The sequence below is a fragment of the Dromiciops gliroides genome, chromosome 1 (genome assembly GCF_019393635.1).
Source record: "Dromiciops gliroides isolate mDroGli1 chromosome 1, mDroGli1.pri, whole genome shotgun sequence".
Lineage (NCBI taxonomy): Eukaryota > Metazoa > Chordata > Mammalia > Microbiotheria > Microbiotheriidae > Dromiciops > Dromiciops gliroides.
Window position 1 is genome coordinate 400,730,662 of NC_057861.1, and position 15,684 is coordinate 400,746,345.

The following is a 15,684-nucleotide window of genomic DNA, read 5'->3' on the forward strand; positions in this document are numbered from 1 at the left end:
TGATTTATCTGACAAGATAAAATATGGTTACTATTTTAATTAAATTTTCAAAAAATAAACAAAGGTCAAGCTTTAAAATACATTAACAATGTAACAATCTGTATAACTAATCCTTTAGATAGCTAGTATATACCAACTATACCCTCACAAAAGGTTCTAAAATTCCTTAAAGAACTATGAAAAGTTTATCCATTCTCACATTATGACTGAGTCTGGCGAATTTAATTTTTCAGTGATCTAAAGGATTATAAGCAAGTCTTCCTTCTCTCCTTCCATAATTCAGGTCTAGCTGCTGTTTTCTCTTTAACTAAAAAAAGAAATAAACTATGCCCGTTATTTTATAATCAATATTTTCACTGCAATAAGGAAGTTTATCATAACAGACATTCTTTGAATAGGTTCTTAATTTGAAACCAAGTATGAAAAGTCACATTTCTAGAAAGCAAGACATTCCAATTAGGCACACAAAGAGTTTAGCAGCAGTGATACCACAAAGTTAAGAATTCTTTAAAAATTGTTTTCAGATTAAGTATTCTCCATATACACCAAATTATTCATGGTAACACCATCCTACATAGCACAGACTATATGCTAAGAGAGACTTGGTAAAGTCTGTTAATTTTGTCAAATTTAAATCCTCAAGAATGAAGTGTTAACGTACCTTCAAAGACATCGGTCATTTTGCAGATGTGGGCAAATGTACATCCAGTTGCCCAGGTATAGACTACATCCATTAAGTTTGACTTGAATGTGTTTAGATAAGTCTCTTCATCAATTTCTAATTTGGCCTCTGCTGAAACTTTTGCAATCCTTTTAGCACATTCCTTGAAAGAAAAGATTAACTTTCAAAAAAGGTATTTAAAATACTATTTAAACCTCTGTTATTTTTGCAATCACTTTCTTGAGTTTTCCCATTCAGCACAAATGAAGCTATTTATTTCTTCATGGGTGCTATGTCTAAAGTTTGAATAGAGTATCATTAAGTCAGGTTTCAACACATTTATTCTAGATGAAGTAATCAACAAAACTCTAAAAATCAGATTTTTTTTTTAAAGTTCAAGGTGGAAGGAGGAGAAGGTATATTATATAGTATAAAGAGGGCTGGATTTGTAGTCATAAGGCCTGGGTTCAAAATTCTTACATTGGGTAACCTGCGGCCAATTACTTAACTCTCTGGGTCTCAGGTTCCTCACCTGTAGTCTTAGGGTACCAGACTAGAAGGTCGCCAAGGTCCCTGCTAGCTAATAACTACTGTTGTGTATGTGAAAACAAAAGGTACCATGTTCCTAGGTGAAGGACAGGGACTTCCCATTCTCAGGTTGAGGCACAAATCCAGGTTCCCAAAGGACTAGAAGGCCTTGCAGGCTGAAGAAGGAAGTGGAGCTTATGTGCTGAGGCACTTTCACAGATGGGTAGGCAACAATCATGGTTCATCCCTCTGTTCCCAAGAGCACAGTCTAAAACTGAGCTACAATTGTTGTGTCAAACTGAAACAGAAACGGGGGCCAAGAACCTGTACATAAGGATTCCTATAGTCCACAGAATGATTACTTAGTATGAAAAGAGCTTTTATAGTATTTTTATTTTTATTTTTTTATTTTTTACTACTTCCCAATTATATTTTAATCTGGTTCAGCCAAACTCCAGAACTGTTGTGAGTTGCATGTCTGACACCTCTGGTCCAAGGCATTCTAAAATAAGCAGCTTAAAATAAAAGTCTCACCTGCATTTGGCGAAGTGGTCCTGCTAACTGTTCTGTTAATTTGGGCAATTCAGTGGACTATTAAAAAAAAAAAAGAGGAAAAAAGAAAACTAGATGTAAAATCCCATAACATTATTTGAGCCCTCAAATAATTCACATTTTAAAAAATAATAAAAATCAAATTTATAACTTAATTTATAAATCAATTTATAATCAGTATTTCAAATACAACAAGGTCATTACACAACCTAGTAACTTCTAATATTTAAAGACAGATCTGGTATTTCATTACTTAAACATTAATATTTAACAGTGATGCAGAAGAAAAAGGCCTTGATATGGAGACAGAGGACCTACATTCAAATCTGGGCTCTACCATGATTACCTGTGTTACCTTAGACAAATCATGTAAAACCTCTGGGCTTCAGATTACTGGGCTTCATCATTAAAATGAGGTATCTAACTTAGGGTGACCTAAAAAGGTCCCTTCCAGCTCTAATCTACTACTTTCTTAGCATCCTGTTTTAGAATTTTATTTAAAAAAGGAGAATCCATGTGCAAAAATGTACTGAATAACAATACAAGCATACAACTTAGTCTTAATTTTCTTAATCTATATTAAGAAAAATATTTCATTCTTGTTCCTCTTCTCATCACATTGAACATTTCTAATATTCTTTCAATTATTTAATTTCTTCATAATTAAAACTGTCTAGCAACAACACTGTTACAAGTAAACGTTTTCATGTTTTTTTTGGCTTATATATGAAATGTCTGTTGCATGGATTCATAAGATATATTAATTTATTAACTCACATTCTCCTGAAACACAAAACAGCTTAGCAAGGCAGTAGCCTGCTCTGCAGACAGGTCATTGAAAAGTCCATTAAACATCATTTCAGTTAAAAGCAGCTCATCAGCACTATATAAAAAAGAGAGAATATTTAATAACAAAATATATATTTTTAAAGTTTTGCTAATATATATATATATATATATATACACACACACACTATTCAGCCATTCAGATAAAGGACAGAATGGACAAAGATCAAAAGAAATTAGAGAATGAACAAGACTATTTGCCAGGGAATGAAAAAACAGCTTGATAAATATAAAATCACACCATAATAAATACATGAAGACCCTTTTTACTTCCTTAATGTAAGAGACGCAATGGGTGAGAAGTCTATCCAGGGAAGTCAGGGAAGAGAACAGGTGGTGAAGAGGAAGGAAAACATTTGAGACAAGGGTGACATGACAAAGTTGGGAGATGGAGTGTAATATGTAAGGGATAGCAAATAGGCCAGTGTATCTGGATCATAGAGAATGTGGAAGGGAAATAAATATAAGAAGACCAGAATGATAAAAAGGGAGCCACCATTTTATGAAACAGGGCAATAACATAGTCAGACTTGTGCTTTAGGAAGATAAATTTGATATCTGAGTGGAAGATGAACAGGAGCAGAGAGATGTGAAGATGGGATACCAACCAAAAGGCAATTGCAATATTCTAAGCATGCATGAGGTGACAGGCAGCGTCAGAAGGGAGAAAGAAACATAAAACAAAAAATAATGCAAAAGTAGCAGCCTCATCTTGGCAATGGATTGGTTATGGGGAATGAGAGAAAGTGAGGAGTAAAGGATGACTCCTAGGTTTTGAGCCTGGATGACTGGGAGGATAGTGGTGCCCTTGATAGTAATTGGGAGGGTAGGACAGTTTGGGTGGAAAAGTGATGAGTTCTTTTTTATGCAAGGTTCCCTGGGAAGACTTGGGCAAGATATGTGACTGATGCAATAGTCCCAGGATTACATAGCTAGTAAATATGAGTATTGATTAGAACCCACATATTCCTAACTCCAAGCCTAGAACTTTATCCATTATACAAAATATTTTTTCCCATGTTTAGTCTGAGATTACTGTGCCTAGGACATTAAATTGGATATATCCAATAGGTAATGTGATACAGGAGATGGGCTTTGAAAAAAAGATCAGTCAGATATTTAAAGATGAAGGAGTCATCTACACAGAGATGATGCTTAATCCCATGAGTATCGCCAAGGTCGCCATGACAGGAACTGTAGAGACAGGAAGATGGTCTAGCTTAGAGTTCTGTTGTACACCTACATGTATGGTTGATGATACTGCATCTATAACTTCTGAATGACTTAAACTCTCTTGGCCTCAATGTCATCAACTGTAAACTGGGTGACCAAAAATATACCTTTCAATGATTCAAATGAATCTTCATCATGAATATATTTTATTAAGCTGTAAAGAGGATAATAATAAAGTAAATGTGAGAACTGGAATGGCAGCCCCGGCTGGGAAAGAGATTGCAGGGAAGCTCCGCCATGAGGAGAAAGCATATGATTTCGAGATCATGTGACGTTAGTGTCTGGAAGTTAACTGGCGTCCAGAAGTTACATCTATAGAACCACTTGTGGGATTTGTCAATAAGAGCTACCAGCCAATTAGCTTGGAGCTATGTGTGTGGATGGCCCTGTTTCCGGTTGGAGAGGAGGCTTCTGGAAGGAGGAAAGAGCGAGCAAGGTCCTTTGGCTCCAGGACCTCAGCTTGGCTAGAGGGAGATTCTGGCTCTGTTAGATGGATTGGTGAAGGCATCTTGGCCTCTTTCTCTTGATCACTAGCTCCTAATGCAATTTAATAAATGGTTAAAAGTCTAAACTCTTGTTAAAGCTTCTAATTTAAAGTGACCACTCATTAGATTTTAGACATCCTAGCTAGAATTTTAGCCCCTTACATAAGTATCAGGGGAGGCTAGCCCTTGCTAACCATGCTAAGGCTCTATAAACTGTTTTAGAAAAACACATACACTAGATAATATATTCTATATTCTATATACATATATGTATGCAGATGCAAAGTTCCTTTATAACTAATTAGCCGATTCCTTTTCTTGAGATTAGAGTATTTAAGATCTTTATCTGGTTATCAATTTGGGTATTTTATATTTTTCAAAGTATCCTATTTCTTTTATGATCTCAGTTGTAGTGTATTAGTGCATAGTATATTCTGATAATTCTTATTTTTTTTCTGGTTTTGTTGTCATTTCTCCTAGTTTTGGGGTTTTTTGCTGTGTTGTTGATTTAGTTTTGTCTTCAAAGGCATGATAGGTTCAGTGAAGAATTCTATCATCAAGTCTTTTCTTTTTGGTTGAGGCAATTGGGGTTAAGTGACTTGCCCAGGGTCACACAGCTAGTAAGTGTTAAGTGTCTGAGGCCAAATTTGAACTCAGGTCCTTCTGAATCCAGGCCTGGTGCTTTATCCACTGCGCCACCTAGCTTCCCCTATCAAGTCTTAAAGTAACAATTAGTAGCAGTTACATAAATTATCCTTAAAAATTGAAAAGAAAAAAAAAAAACACACCACAAAACACTCTGAGACTCCTATTGAAGATAAATACAGGGAACAGTTAGGTGGTGTAGTGGATAAAGCACCAGGCCTGGATTCAGGAGGACCCGAGTTCAAATCCAGCCTCAGACACTTGACACTTATTAGCTGTGTGCCACTGGGCAAGTCACTTAACCCTCATTGCCCCGCAAAAAAAGGAAAGATAAATATAATCCCAAGACCTAAATCAGGGAAGGATAAGCACAAAAGAATGATAAACCAGTACCATTAATGAATATTGATTCAAAAGTTTTAAATAAGGGCCTATCAAAAAGACTAAAGCAATTCATCCAAGAAATCATTCATTATGATCAAGTTGGATTTATACCAGGGATAAGAAGATGGTCCAACCTTAGGAAAATAATAAACATAAGCAATATTAAGGACAAAAATATCCAAAGTCACATGATTATCTCAAGAGATAAAAGATACCTATCACAAGCACAACACTTATTTATGCTAAGTATCTGAAACCAAAAGCAACCATCGTACACAATGGGGAATATGCTTGAAGCTTTTCCAATACACAAGTAAAGGAAGGATGTCCACTTTCCCCACAATTATTTGATATAGTTTTGGAAATAATAGCAATAAGATGAGAATGAGATTAAAGACATAAAGACAGGTAAATAAGAAATAAAGTGATCCCTATTTGCTGATGGCATAACAATTTAGAAAACCCTAAGGAATAAACAAAGATACTGACACAAATAATAGCATCATCAAAGTTGCAGGCTAACCCCCCACACACACCCTGATCCCACCAAATCAACACCATTTTAATACGGTAATAACAAAAGCCAAAAGGTAATAATGGAAAGAGAAATTCCATTCTAAATAATTACAAGTTACATAAAATATTTGGCATCCGTTTACAAAAATACACAAAATACTTGTATTAATTCAAACACAAAGTGCTCCTTAAACAAATAAATAACTTAAAAAGCTAGAGGAATATTCAGTGTTCATGACTAGGCCATGCCAATGCAACAAAAATAATACTACCCATATTAAAGTTTTTTAATCCCACTATTATCCCTTAATCTAAAAATAAAAGCTTTAATCCTACATTCTACAAAAGGGATATATTATAAAACCCGATAAAATAACAAAATTCATTTGGAGAAGCAAAAGACCTAGAAAATAAAAAGAAAAAATAGAAAGAATAACACTTCCAGAGAGCAAAGTATATTTATTATAAAGCCAAAGTCATCAAAACCATCTGGTATAGATTAAAGAATAGAGGGGTAGAACAATGGAACAGGTTAGATAGGGGAGAATCAGAAAAAATGGAAATCAAGAATACAGTGATTCATAAACTAGAAAATATAATTACTTTAGAAAGAATATCTAATTTTATTAAAAATTGCTGAGGAAACCTGAAAGTAGCCTGGCAGGAATTGTTACGCTAACATTCTAAATGGACATACAATTGGATATGTAACCAAAATATTAAAGATCACAGATGGATCCTGGATATCTACCCATAGAGGAAAGCTATCTATAGATAGATAAGTGGACAGATCACATATCTTTCACAGCTATGGGTTGGAGATGTATTCTTTACCAAGTAGGGAAAGGTAAAAATAAAGAATTTTGACTACATAAAATTGAAAAGTTTCTACACAAATAAAATTAATCCACCAAAGATAAGGGAACCAGTTGAATAAGAAAAAAAAAATCTTTGTTATCAAATTTCTGTAATGTGTTTGGTGTCTTCTAAGATATACAAACAATTAACAGAAATAAGACCAAAAGTAATTACTTAATATATAATCAAAAGATATAAACAAACTTCTCAAAAGAAAAACCGCAAACTATTCACAGCCATATGAAAGAATATGATAAATCATTAATAATAAGAGAAATGCTAATCAAAATAACTCTAACGTTTTATCTCCTGTCCTGCCAACTGTCAAGGATGATAAAAGACGGGAATAGTTAATGTTGGTCAGGTTGTGGGAAGAAAACATTAGTCAATGTTGGAGGAGCTGTGATTTGGAAAACAATTTGGAATAATGTGTACAAAGTAACTAAAATGCCCCATACCCTTTGACCCAGAAGTTTCATTACTAGACTTATTACCACAAGGAGGCCTTTGAGATTAAGAAAGTCACTATATACAACAAAATAAGTATAGCAATATTTTTTGTGAAAGTAAAAAAATGGAAATAAAGTAGTTATATTGATTTGAGAATGGTAAGATAAATTGTGGTACATGAGTATAATGAAATATTATTGTGCTATAAGATGAATACAGAGAGAAGCATGGAAAGACTTACATGAATGGAGGCAGAGGGAAATAAATAGGGCTGAGAAAAAAAAATGTACACAATGACTACAACAGTGAAAATGGAAAGAACCTTTAAAAAATTCAGAAGTGAATTTTGCAAAATTATAAAGAACAAACCTAACTCCAAAGAAGGGATGACTAGACACTCTCTATGCCAACCCTCTGGAGAACTGTTATGGCCAAGAGCGTGGTACATTGCATAGTCAGACATTTTCAAGGTATCAATCAGTTTTGTTGTTTTTTTTTTCTTTTTAAAAGAAATATTTGTTATATAGGATAGCTCTCTAGGAAGGAAAGAGAGAGTGAAGGAAATATTGGGGATGGGGAAAAAATAAATCAACAACAGCAGTGTGCGTGCGTGCGTGCGTGTAAAGGTCAGCTTTCTTTTGTGCTTAAAGTACGATATTAAAACCTTCCAGGTTATTACAGTTCAATGAAAGTACTTTCCAACCAAAGAAGATTCCACCTCTTTACTGCTCACATGTCAGGTACAACATTCAACATCCAGAGGGTCACCCCTATCTCACATCCCATTTCAAGTTTATATGTAGAAAAAAGCAATTAGTTTCACCTGCTGATCTCACAAGCCACTCGTCCTTTCATCTCTATGACATCAGAAGATGTAGCAAAACCCAGCCTTCGCAAAACACGTTTCCGACACTTAAGCTCATCCATTTGTAAGACAGTTCTTGCTTTCTTTAATTCTCGCTTTGCAGATTTAATATCTACAGCAATCTAAAAAATATCAAAGCAATAAGCAGGATTACATTCACTAGGTCATTATTATAGTAAATAAAGGAAACTGGATTTTTTGGGAAAATATCGTTATTAGCAATGAAAATAAATTTGGACACATTTCTTTAGAGAAGCATCATGAAAAGGAGGGTACAATAAAATGATGGCAAATGAAGCCCTAAAAGATGGCATGTGTATCTGGGAACTTTAGTACAGAGGGAGGCAAAAGGAGGGGATATGAAGGAAAGATAAGAGTTAGAATGACCCAAACTGCATTTCACTAGCACAACTCCGACTCTCATAAGACACTGGTGATAAAAAGGCAGCTCCAAAAACAGGTTATGACAGACAAGCCTAGCCATTTATCATCATCCTGACCATCAGGAAACCGTATAGCAACTTGGGAAGCCCTCATATCCTAAATCATCATCAAGGGGATGATCTATATATCCAGCTGGTCCGTGACCTGTTCCAGACATTTACTGAGGCCATCGGGCTATTTGCCTGCTGCCATTCCTTTGCTTCTCTCCACTTAGACCTCTGCATGGCATTTCAGAATCTATGCTCCCATTCTTTAGTGAAATTGTTCTACTCAGTTTTTAGAGCTACCTGCCCCGGGGCACACAGTTTTGTTGATTGGAGTCAATAAGCAATTATGAAGCACCTATTCTATGCTAGGCACTGTGCTAACTGAGCTCCACTCTAAGGATACAAAGAAAGGAAAAAGATAGTCCCTGCCCTTATGGAGCTTATAGTCTAATGGGGGAGAGACCAACTATCCCTGTTTGGGAATAATCAAGAGGGAGGAGACTAGAATTCAGAGGGCTGGGAAAGGTTTCCAGTAAAAAGAAGGCTTCTGAAAGAAGCTAAGGAAGTCAGGAGGAGGAGACAGTCAGAAAAACGTCCAGAGCCAAGAGATGGACTATCTTGTTCTAGGAATATCAAGGAAGCCAAATGTCACTGGATCTACTGGAGTAGGTAGTGGCAGGGGCGGGAGATGGCACTAAGTTTGAGAAGACTGGAGAGAAGGAAGAGGGTGGGGCAGGTTATTAAGGGCTTTGAACATCAAAGAGGATTTTGTATTTGATCCTGGAGGTGATTGGGAACCCCCAGAGTTTCCTGAGTAGAAGGGGAACATGTTTGGACTTGGACTTTAGGAAGATCACTTTGGTGACTGAATGGAGGATGAACTGGAATGGGAAGATCCAGGCAGGCTGACCAACCAGCAACCTATTGCAACAGTCCAGGTGTGAAGTGATAAAAGCTCACACCAAGGTGGTGGCAGCATCAAAGGAGAGAAGGGATATATTCAAGAAATGAGACAAAGGTAAACTAGGCTGGCCTTGGCAGCTAGTTAGATATATAGGAGACAAGACACAGTGAGGGGTTGGGGATAATGTATAGTTTGTGAGTCTGAGGAGCTGGGAGGATAATAGTGCCCTTGATAGTAATAGGGAGCTTTGAAAGGAGGGAGGCTTTAGGGGTAAAGATGAGTTCAGTGTTAGACATGTTGACTTTAAGATGTCTATTACACATTCACTTCAAGATGTCTTAAAGGCAACTGGGGATCTAAGAACGAGAGGTTGGAGCAGTTAGGTAGCACAGTGGATAAAGCACTGGCCCTGGATTCAGGAGGACCTGAGTTCAAATCCAGCTTCAGACCCTTGACACTTGCTAGTTGTGTGACCCTGGTCAAGTCACTCAACCTTCGTTGCCCTGCCCCCCCCCCAAAAAAAAAGAAAAGGAAAAAAAAAGAATGAAGGGGGGGGGAATGAGAGGTTATGGAGGGATAGGTAGGTTTGAGAATCATCAGCATACAGATAATTAAATACAAGGGAACCAATTAGATCACCAAGTAAAGCAGTATAGGGGGAGAACAGCTGCTGATGCCAGAACCCTGACCATGCTTCACTTTCGTATCATATCTGTTCAGCCAATTAACTAAGCCCTCTTGCCATCTGTCTGCAAGTATGGCCTGCAACCAAAATATAAAAATAAAAATGCCTGATCCAGATAATCCTTTAGCAAACTTGTGCATTGTGAAGTATAAATGATTAATATAAATATAAAATTTTTCATTTTCTTGGAAAACGGGCTTGGAAGAAGTGAGAAGGAATGTAATGAATGCCTGAAGAAGGGGTTTGGGATACATTACACAATCTTCAAATTCTGAAGATTTCATAATTTTGTCAAGAACTGGCTCTGCTAACTTTCAACCAAATAAAGACAAATAGAAGTTGTGTACTGAGGTATTTATCTTGGTCCTTTGAACTTACGTCCTCTTTCCCACTCAGGCAGCTTATTTTCATAGGGTTTTTTATTGTTGTTACTGTTTAAAACCATGGCCGACTCTCCAGAAAAGTTTTGTTATTAAAGAATTAATTAAGGCATTACTATATTTATGGAGCACATACTATGTAACACATATGGCAACAGACTATACATAGGTACTGCCCACAACAGATATTTAAAATCTACTTGAGGATAACTTAATATTAAAGATTATGATTGTGGAAAATGTTCTCCAAATCCAGAAGAGAAAAGAAAAAGAACTAAGGAATCTAGATGAATATTGAATCATACTATCTCTATTTTTTTTGTTTTTCTTTTTTGAGGTTTTTCCTTTTTGCTCTGATTCTTCTTCTTGCACAGCATGACTAATGCAGAAAAATGTTTAATGTGACTATATATATATAAAACCTATATCAGATTGCTTGCTGTCTTGGGGAGGGGGGAGGGAGGGAGAAAAAATTGAAACTAGAAATCTTATAAAAACAAATGCTGCAAACTATCTCTACATGTAACTGGAAAATAATAAAATACTTTTATGAAAAAAAGATTATGATTGTCACTAATCTAGCTATTTAAGCTGTAAAATATTTTCTATAGATTTTTTCATTTGAGAATCTAATACCTAAACAACATCTAAGAACTTGTTGCAATGAATAGAGAAATAAACACACACACACACATTTCTGAGGGTTATTTCTGTTTTAAGTTCTATCCCCTTATTAGACTGAGAGCTCTACAATGGCAGAAAACCATGTTCTAATGAAAAATGATGGTGCTAAACTGTGATCCTATCTCATTTGGTTATAAACTCTCAATCCACATATTTGAAAGGTAATGTTCGCATTGTCCCTTTCCTATGTTTTTGATGAGAACTTTAGATCTAAGTGATGTCATCATGTGGAGCTTGATGTTGTCCTAAACCTGGTTTCCACCAGCTGGCTTTCTAGTTTCTGTCAAAATCCTTATCTCTAAAAACTGAGACCTTTGAGTTTATCAAATATGAGGCCACTACATTTGTTTCACTATATTGTATATACCTAATTCTTTCTACTAATTGAACTCTTAATTTCTTAATTTGTACCAAGTAGTTTTGATAATAACTGTAGCACAGTTTGAGAGCTGGTGCTGTTAGGCTCCCCACCACAGATTTCCTTATCCTTTGTTTCTCCAGATAAATTTCACTATCACTTTCTTTAGGTCTCTAAAAGTAATACTTTGGTACTTTAATTGGTATGGCACTGAATAAGTAAATTAAATTAGTTACTACTGATATTTATATTATGTTGACTTGGCTTACCCATGAGAAATATCTTCTAATTATTGACCTCCATCTTTAATTCCTTAAAACTATTTGTAGTATTTATAATTCATTTCCGTAAGGAAACTATGAACAAATGAACTTAAGAGATGACAAGATAACTTACAGAAATCTAACGATTCAAACAAAAAAGTAATTGAAACTATCAATTTAGTAAGAGAAACTCAAAAAATATAAGCTTTTGTACATATTACCAACAAATAACAGCAGGAAAAGATGGAAAAATAGATCCTATAAAAAGTAACTACAGAATGTACAAATTAGCTGCTCCTGAAGACTCATACAGGGATTGAATGTATATAACTACAAAACACCTTATGGAAATAAGACTAGGAGAGGGGGTTACTTTATAAAACAAGAAAACATAATAAACTTAATAAGGAAGAATAAAAGGTCAGGAATCTCAAAAGATATATTTTAAAAAATGAAGGAAGACGGTCCAACAGGTCAAGATCTTAAACTATACAATGAAGCACAGGGGCTGATTTAAAAAAAAGAAAAAAAAAAGGTTGATCAATGAGACAGATCAGGCTGAGCAAACTCCACCTAGAGGGATGAAAATTCACTATTCATCAAAATGCTGGGAAACAGTCTGGCAAGAAATTGGGTTTAGAACAAAACCTTTTCACCATATATCACCAAATGGAACCAGCAAGTTCCAAATGAATACACGACTTAGATATTAAAGATGACATTATAAACAGATGAAAGGAAGAGGGAAAGATATACCTTATACAATAAACAGGGAAATTGTTCATCAAACAATGATAAAAAATAATAGGAATTAAAATGGACAATTTTGGTTACATAAAATTAAAAAACCTTTGCTCCAACAAAACCAATGCAGTTAAAAATTAGAAGGTAAATGAACTGGGGGAAAAAATGATAAAAAATTCGACCAGATTTCTCATAAGAAAAATGGCAAGCTATTAAAAACCACATGGAAAACTACTCTAAATCATTTATAAGAGAAATGCAAATTAAAACGACTATAAAGTTCTTCTTCATACCCATGAGATCAATAAAGAAGACAAAAAAAGTAGAATGTCAAGTTTTGATAATTTTGGGAGGACAGGCAGTGGAGCTGTGATGTACCCATCCTGGAAAGCACATTGGAAATACATGCAATAGTCTCTAAACAGCATATCCTTTGACACTGCTATCATTAACTACTCGATTACATATGATGGACATCAAAGAAAGGAAAGGACCCATAAATATAAGATTATTTATAGTAGCACATTTTATTACAGCAAAGAATAAGAAACAAAGTAACCAACCATTACCACAGGTAATGGTTAAACTAATTATTGCATAAGAAGAAAATGGAATGTTATTTTGCTGTAAGAAATTACAAAAGGGATAGATACATTAAAACCCAGGTGGACTCATATGAACTGATAGAGTAAAGTGGGCAGAACGAGAGAACTATTTTAACAAATACAACACCGTAAAGGAAAACAACTATAAAAGACTCAAGAACTCTGATCAATGCAATGACCAAGCATAACTTTAGAAGGCTTAATAAAAAGCATGATTCCCATACCTCTTGGTAGACAGATGCAGAACATTTTAAAACACCCACAACGTGTAAATTTGTTTTGCATAGTTATACTTATTTGTCACACGAGGTGACCTGCTTTGGGCAGGAAGGAGAGGTTTGAAGGAGTAGGGGATAGTTATAACGATGCTTACAAAAAAAAAATCAGTAATTAAATCATCCAAAATCACACAGAAGAGACCAGAAGGAAGATCAAAGCAGGACACGGACAAAGCAGGGCAGCTTAGAATTAGAAATATACTTTTAGAAATTAGAAATTAGAAATATACTTTTAAACATTCAAGTTAGTGATTATGTAGTAGATGATAAGAAATGGAGATTCAAGTAAAATGCAAATGAAATGTGTGTGGTGTTTGATCAAATCATAAATAATGATTAGGGGAAAATAAAAAAGTAAGATGTGAGTTTGTAGTACCTGTGCTTTTCTTTCACAAAGCTTATAAACAGTTTCCAAATTTGAATCATTGTGAAGTGGATGAGAATACATTCGATGTTCAAAAGCCTCTACTTTCTGGATGACTTTTTTAAGTCCTTGATCTTGTATGCCCATATCGTCAATGGGATCTAGTAATGGAACACCATCAGGAAAACGTTTTTGAACTTCCTAAAATAAAAATCATTAAAAAATTTGTTATTTAAGACTCTGAAAGAAAAGAACTTAAAAGTCCATTTTCTTAAAATGCTCTAAATCATGAATGATTAGAGAAATGCAAATCAAAACAACTCTGAGGTACCACCTTTCAGAAGTGACAAATGCTAAAAAGGGTCTGAGGAAAAACTGAATTGCTGCTGGAGGAGTGAAATGGTCCAACAATTCTGGAAAAGAATTTGGAACTACGTCTGTATCCCAAAGAGATCAAAGAAAAAGAACGCATATGTACAAAAATATCTATAGCAGCTCTTTTTATAGTGGCAAAGAGAAATCAAGGAGATGCTCATTAATTGGGGAATGGCTGAACAAGTTGTGGCATATGATTGTGATAGTACTACTGTGCTATAAGAAATGACATGGGGTAGGTGGTTTGGGAAAAAACATGGCAAAACCTATATGAACTAATGCAAAGTGAGAAGAAACGGGAGATCATTGTGCACAGTAACGACAATGTAATGACCATAAACTTGGCTGCTCTGATCAATACACTGATCCCAAACGACACATGATGAAAAAAACGTTATTGGCCTCTAGAGGCTGAACTGATGATCTCAGAGTATAATCATATTTGGCATTTAGAAAAGAGGAAAACCTTTCCCTGTATTAGTAAAGATGAGTAAATATACCATAATTTTCCTTTGAGAAACCTTCATTTTCCAGACTACTGGTAGCTTTAAAGAGTGGTCAACTGGTGGTCCTGCTCCTGTTAGTTTACAGTAATTTTATTTCAAAGGATTGTTGTTACTGGTGGCAATATCCCTGAACAATATTAAAGAAAATAATTTTTAAAGAAACTAACCTTTAAAGAAAGTAATTTTTTAAAAGGCACTACATAAATTTCTATCATAGTTTACAGAAATTCACAATATTGTAAAAATTATTTAACTGCAATAAAAATTTGTACCTGTATTGATTTAAGTACACTCTGTCGGTTGTCAACTGGCCTCAGATCTCGGGGAATATAAAGCCGAACACTGCTGATGGCAGACAGGAGGTGCACCAGAACTGGAACCACCTAATAGCACAAGGTTCTATATGATTATCTAAATAACCCACTGTAAAACCACCCCATTTCTTAGACTTAATAGGATTCTCAAAGAAAGTCAACAATGCAGCATAACACAGATGTGACCAATTAAACAAACCACAATTATTGAGAATCTTCTATCTTAGAAAAACCACAAAAAGAAATAGTTGACCTAGATGGTTTTTCATGTCTCTTCTAGCTTTGTATCTATGGTTTTATGATTCTATATACTATGACAGCATCTATGAAAAATATCAAGACTTTTTAAGACGTAGTCCCTGCACTCAGAGTAACTTATAATCAAACTGAAAATATACACAGATAGAAAGTACATACAAATAGAAAGACAATACAAGCCAGTACATAAACAGCAAAAATAGCAGCAAAGAAGGAATTGACTAACAGAAGGCAGACACAATGCTTCCTGCCACCATCCCTCAAGTGCCTAATTTTGTGAACAAGCCTATTTGCAAGAACAGCCACATAGGCTAACCTCATTCTTTTTTTTTTTTTTAAGTGAGGCAATTAGGGTTAAGTGACTTGCCCAGGGTCACACAGCTAGTAAGTATTAAATGTCTGAGGTCGGATTTGAACTCAGGTACTCCTGACTCCAGGGCCGGTGCTCTATCCACTGCGCCACCTAGCTGCCCTAACCACATTCTTTTTAAAAACTTCACCAGTTCATCTGT

The 15,684-nt window shown here is 35.2% G+C and overlaps 1 protein-coding gene across 1 annotated transcript in view; it reads right to left on the minus strand.

Moving 5' to 3' along the window:
• Nucleotides 1-15,684, minus strand: part of MTREX (Mtr4 exosome RNA helicase) — a 92,188-nt gene that overhangs the window by 13,008 nt on the left and 63,496 nt on the right. The window contains exons 20-25 of the mRNA XM_043976883.1: nucleotides 14,873-14,983; nucleotides 13,732-13,920; nucleotides 7,982-8,145; nucleotides 2,519-2,624; nucleotides 1,724-1,780; nucleotides 662-824 (exon numbers count right to left, since the gene is read on the minus strand). Coding sequence (XP_043832818.1) covers nucleotides 662-824; nucleotides 1,724-1,780; nucleotides 2,519-2,624; nucleotides 7,982-8,145; nucleotides 13,732-13,920; nucleotides 14,873-14,983 — 790 coding nt within the window. The remainder of the gene's footprint in view (nucleotides 1-661; nucleotides 825-1,723; nucleotides 1,781-2,518; nucleotides 2,625-7,981; nucleotides 8,146-13,731; nucleotides 13,921-14,872; nucleotides 14,984-15,684) is intronic.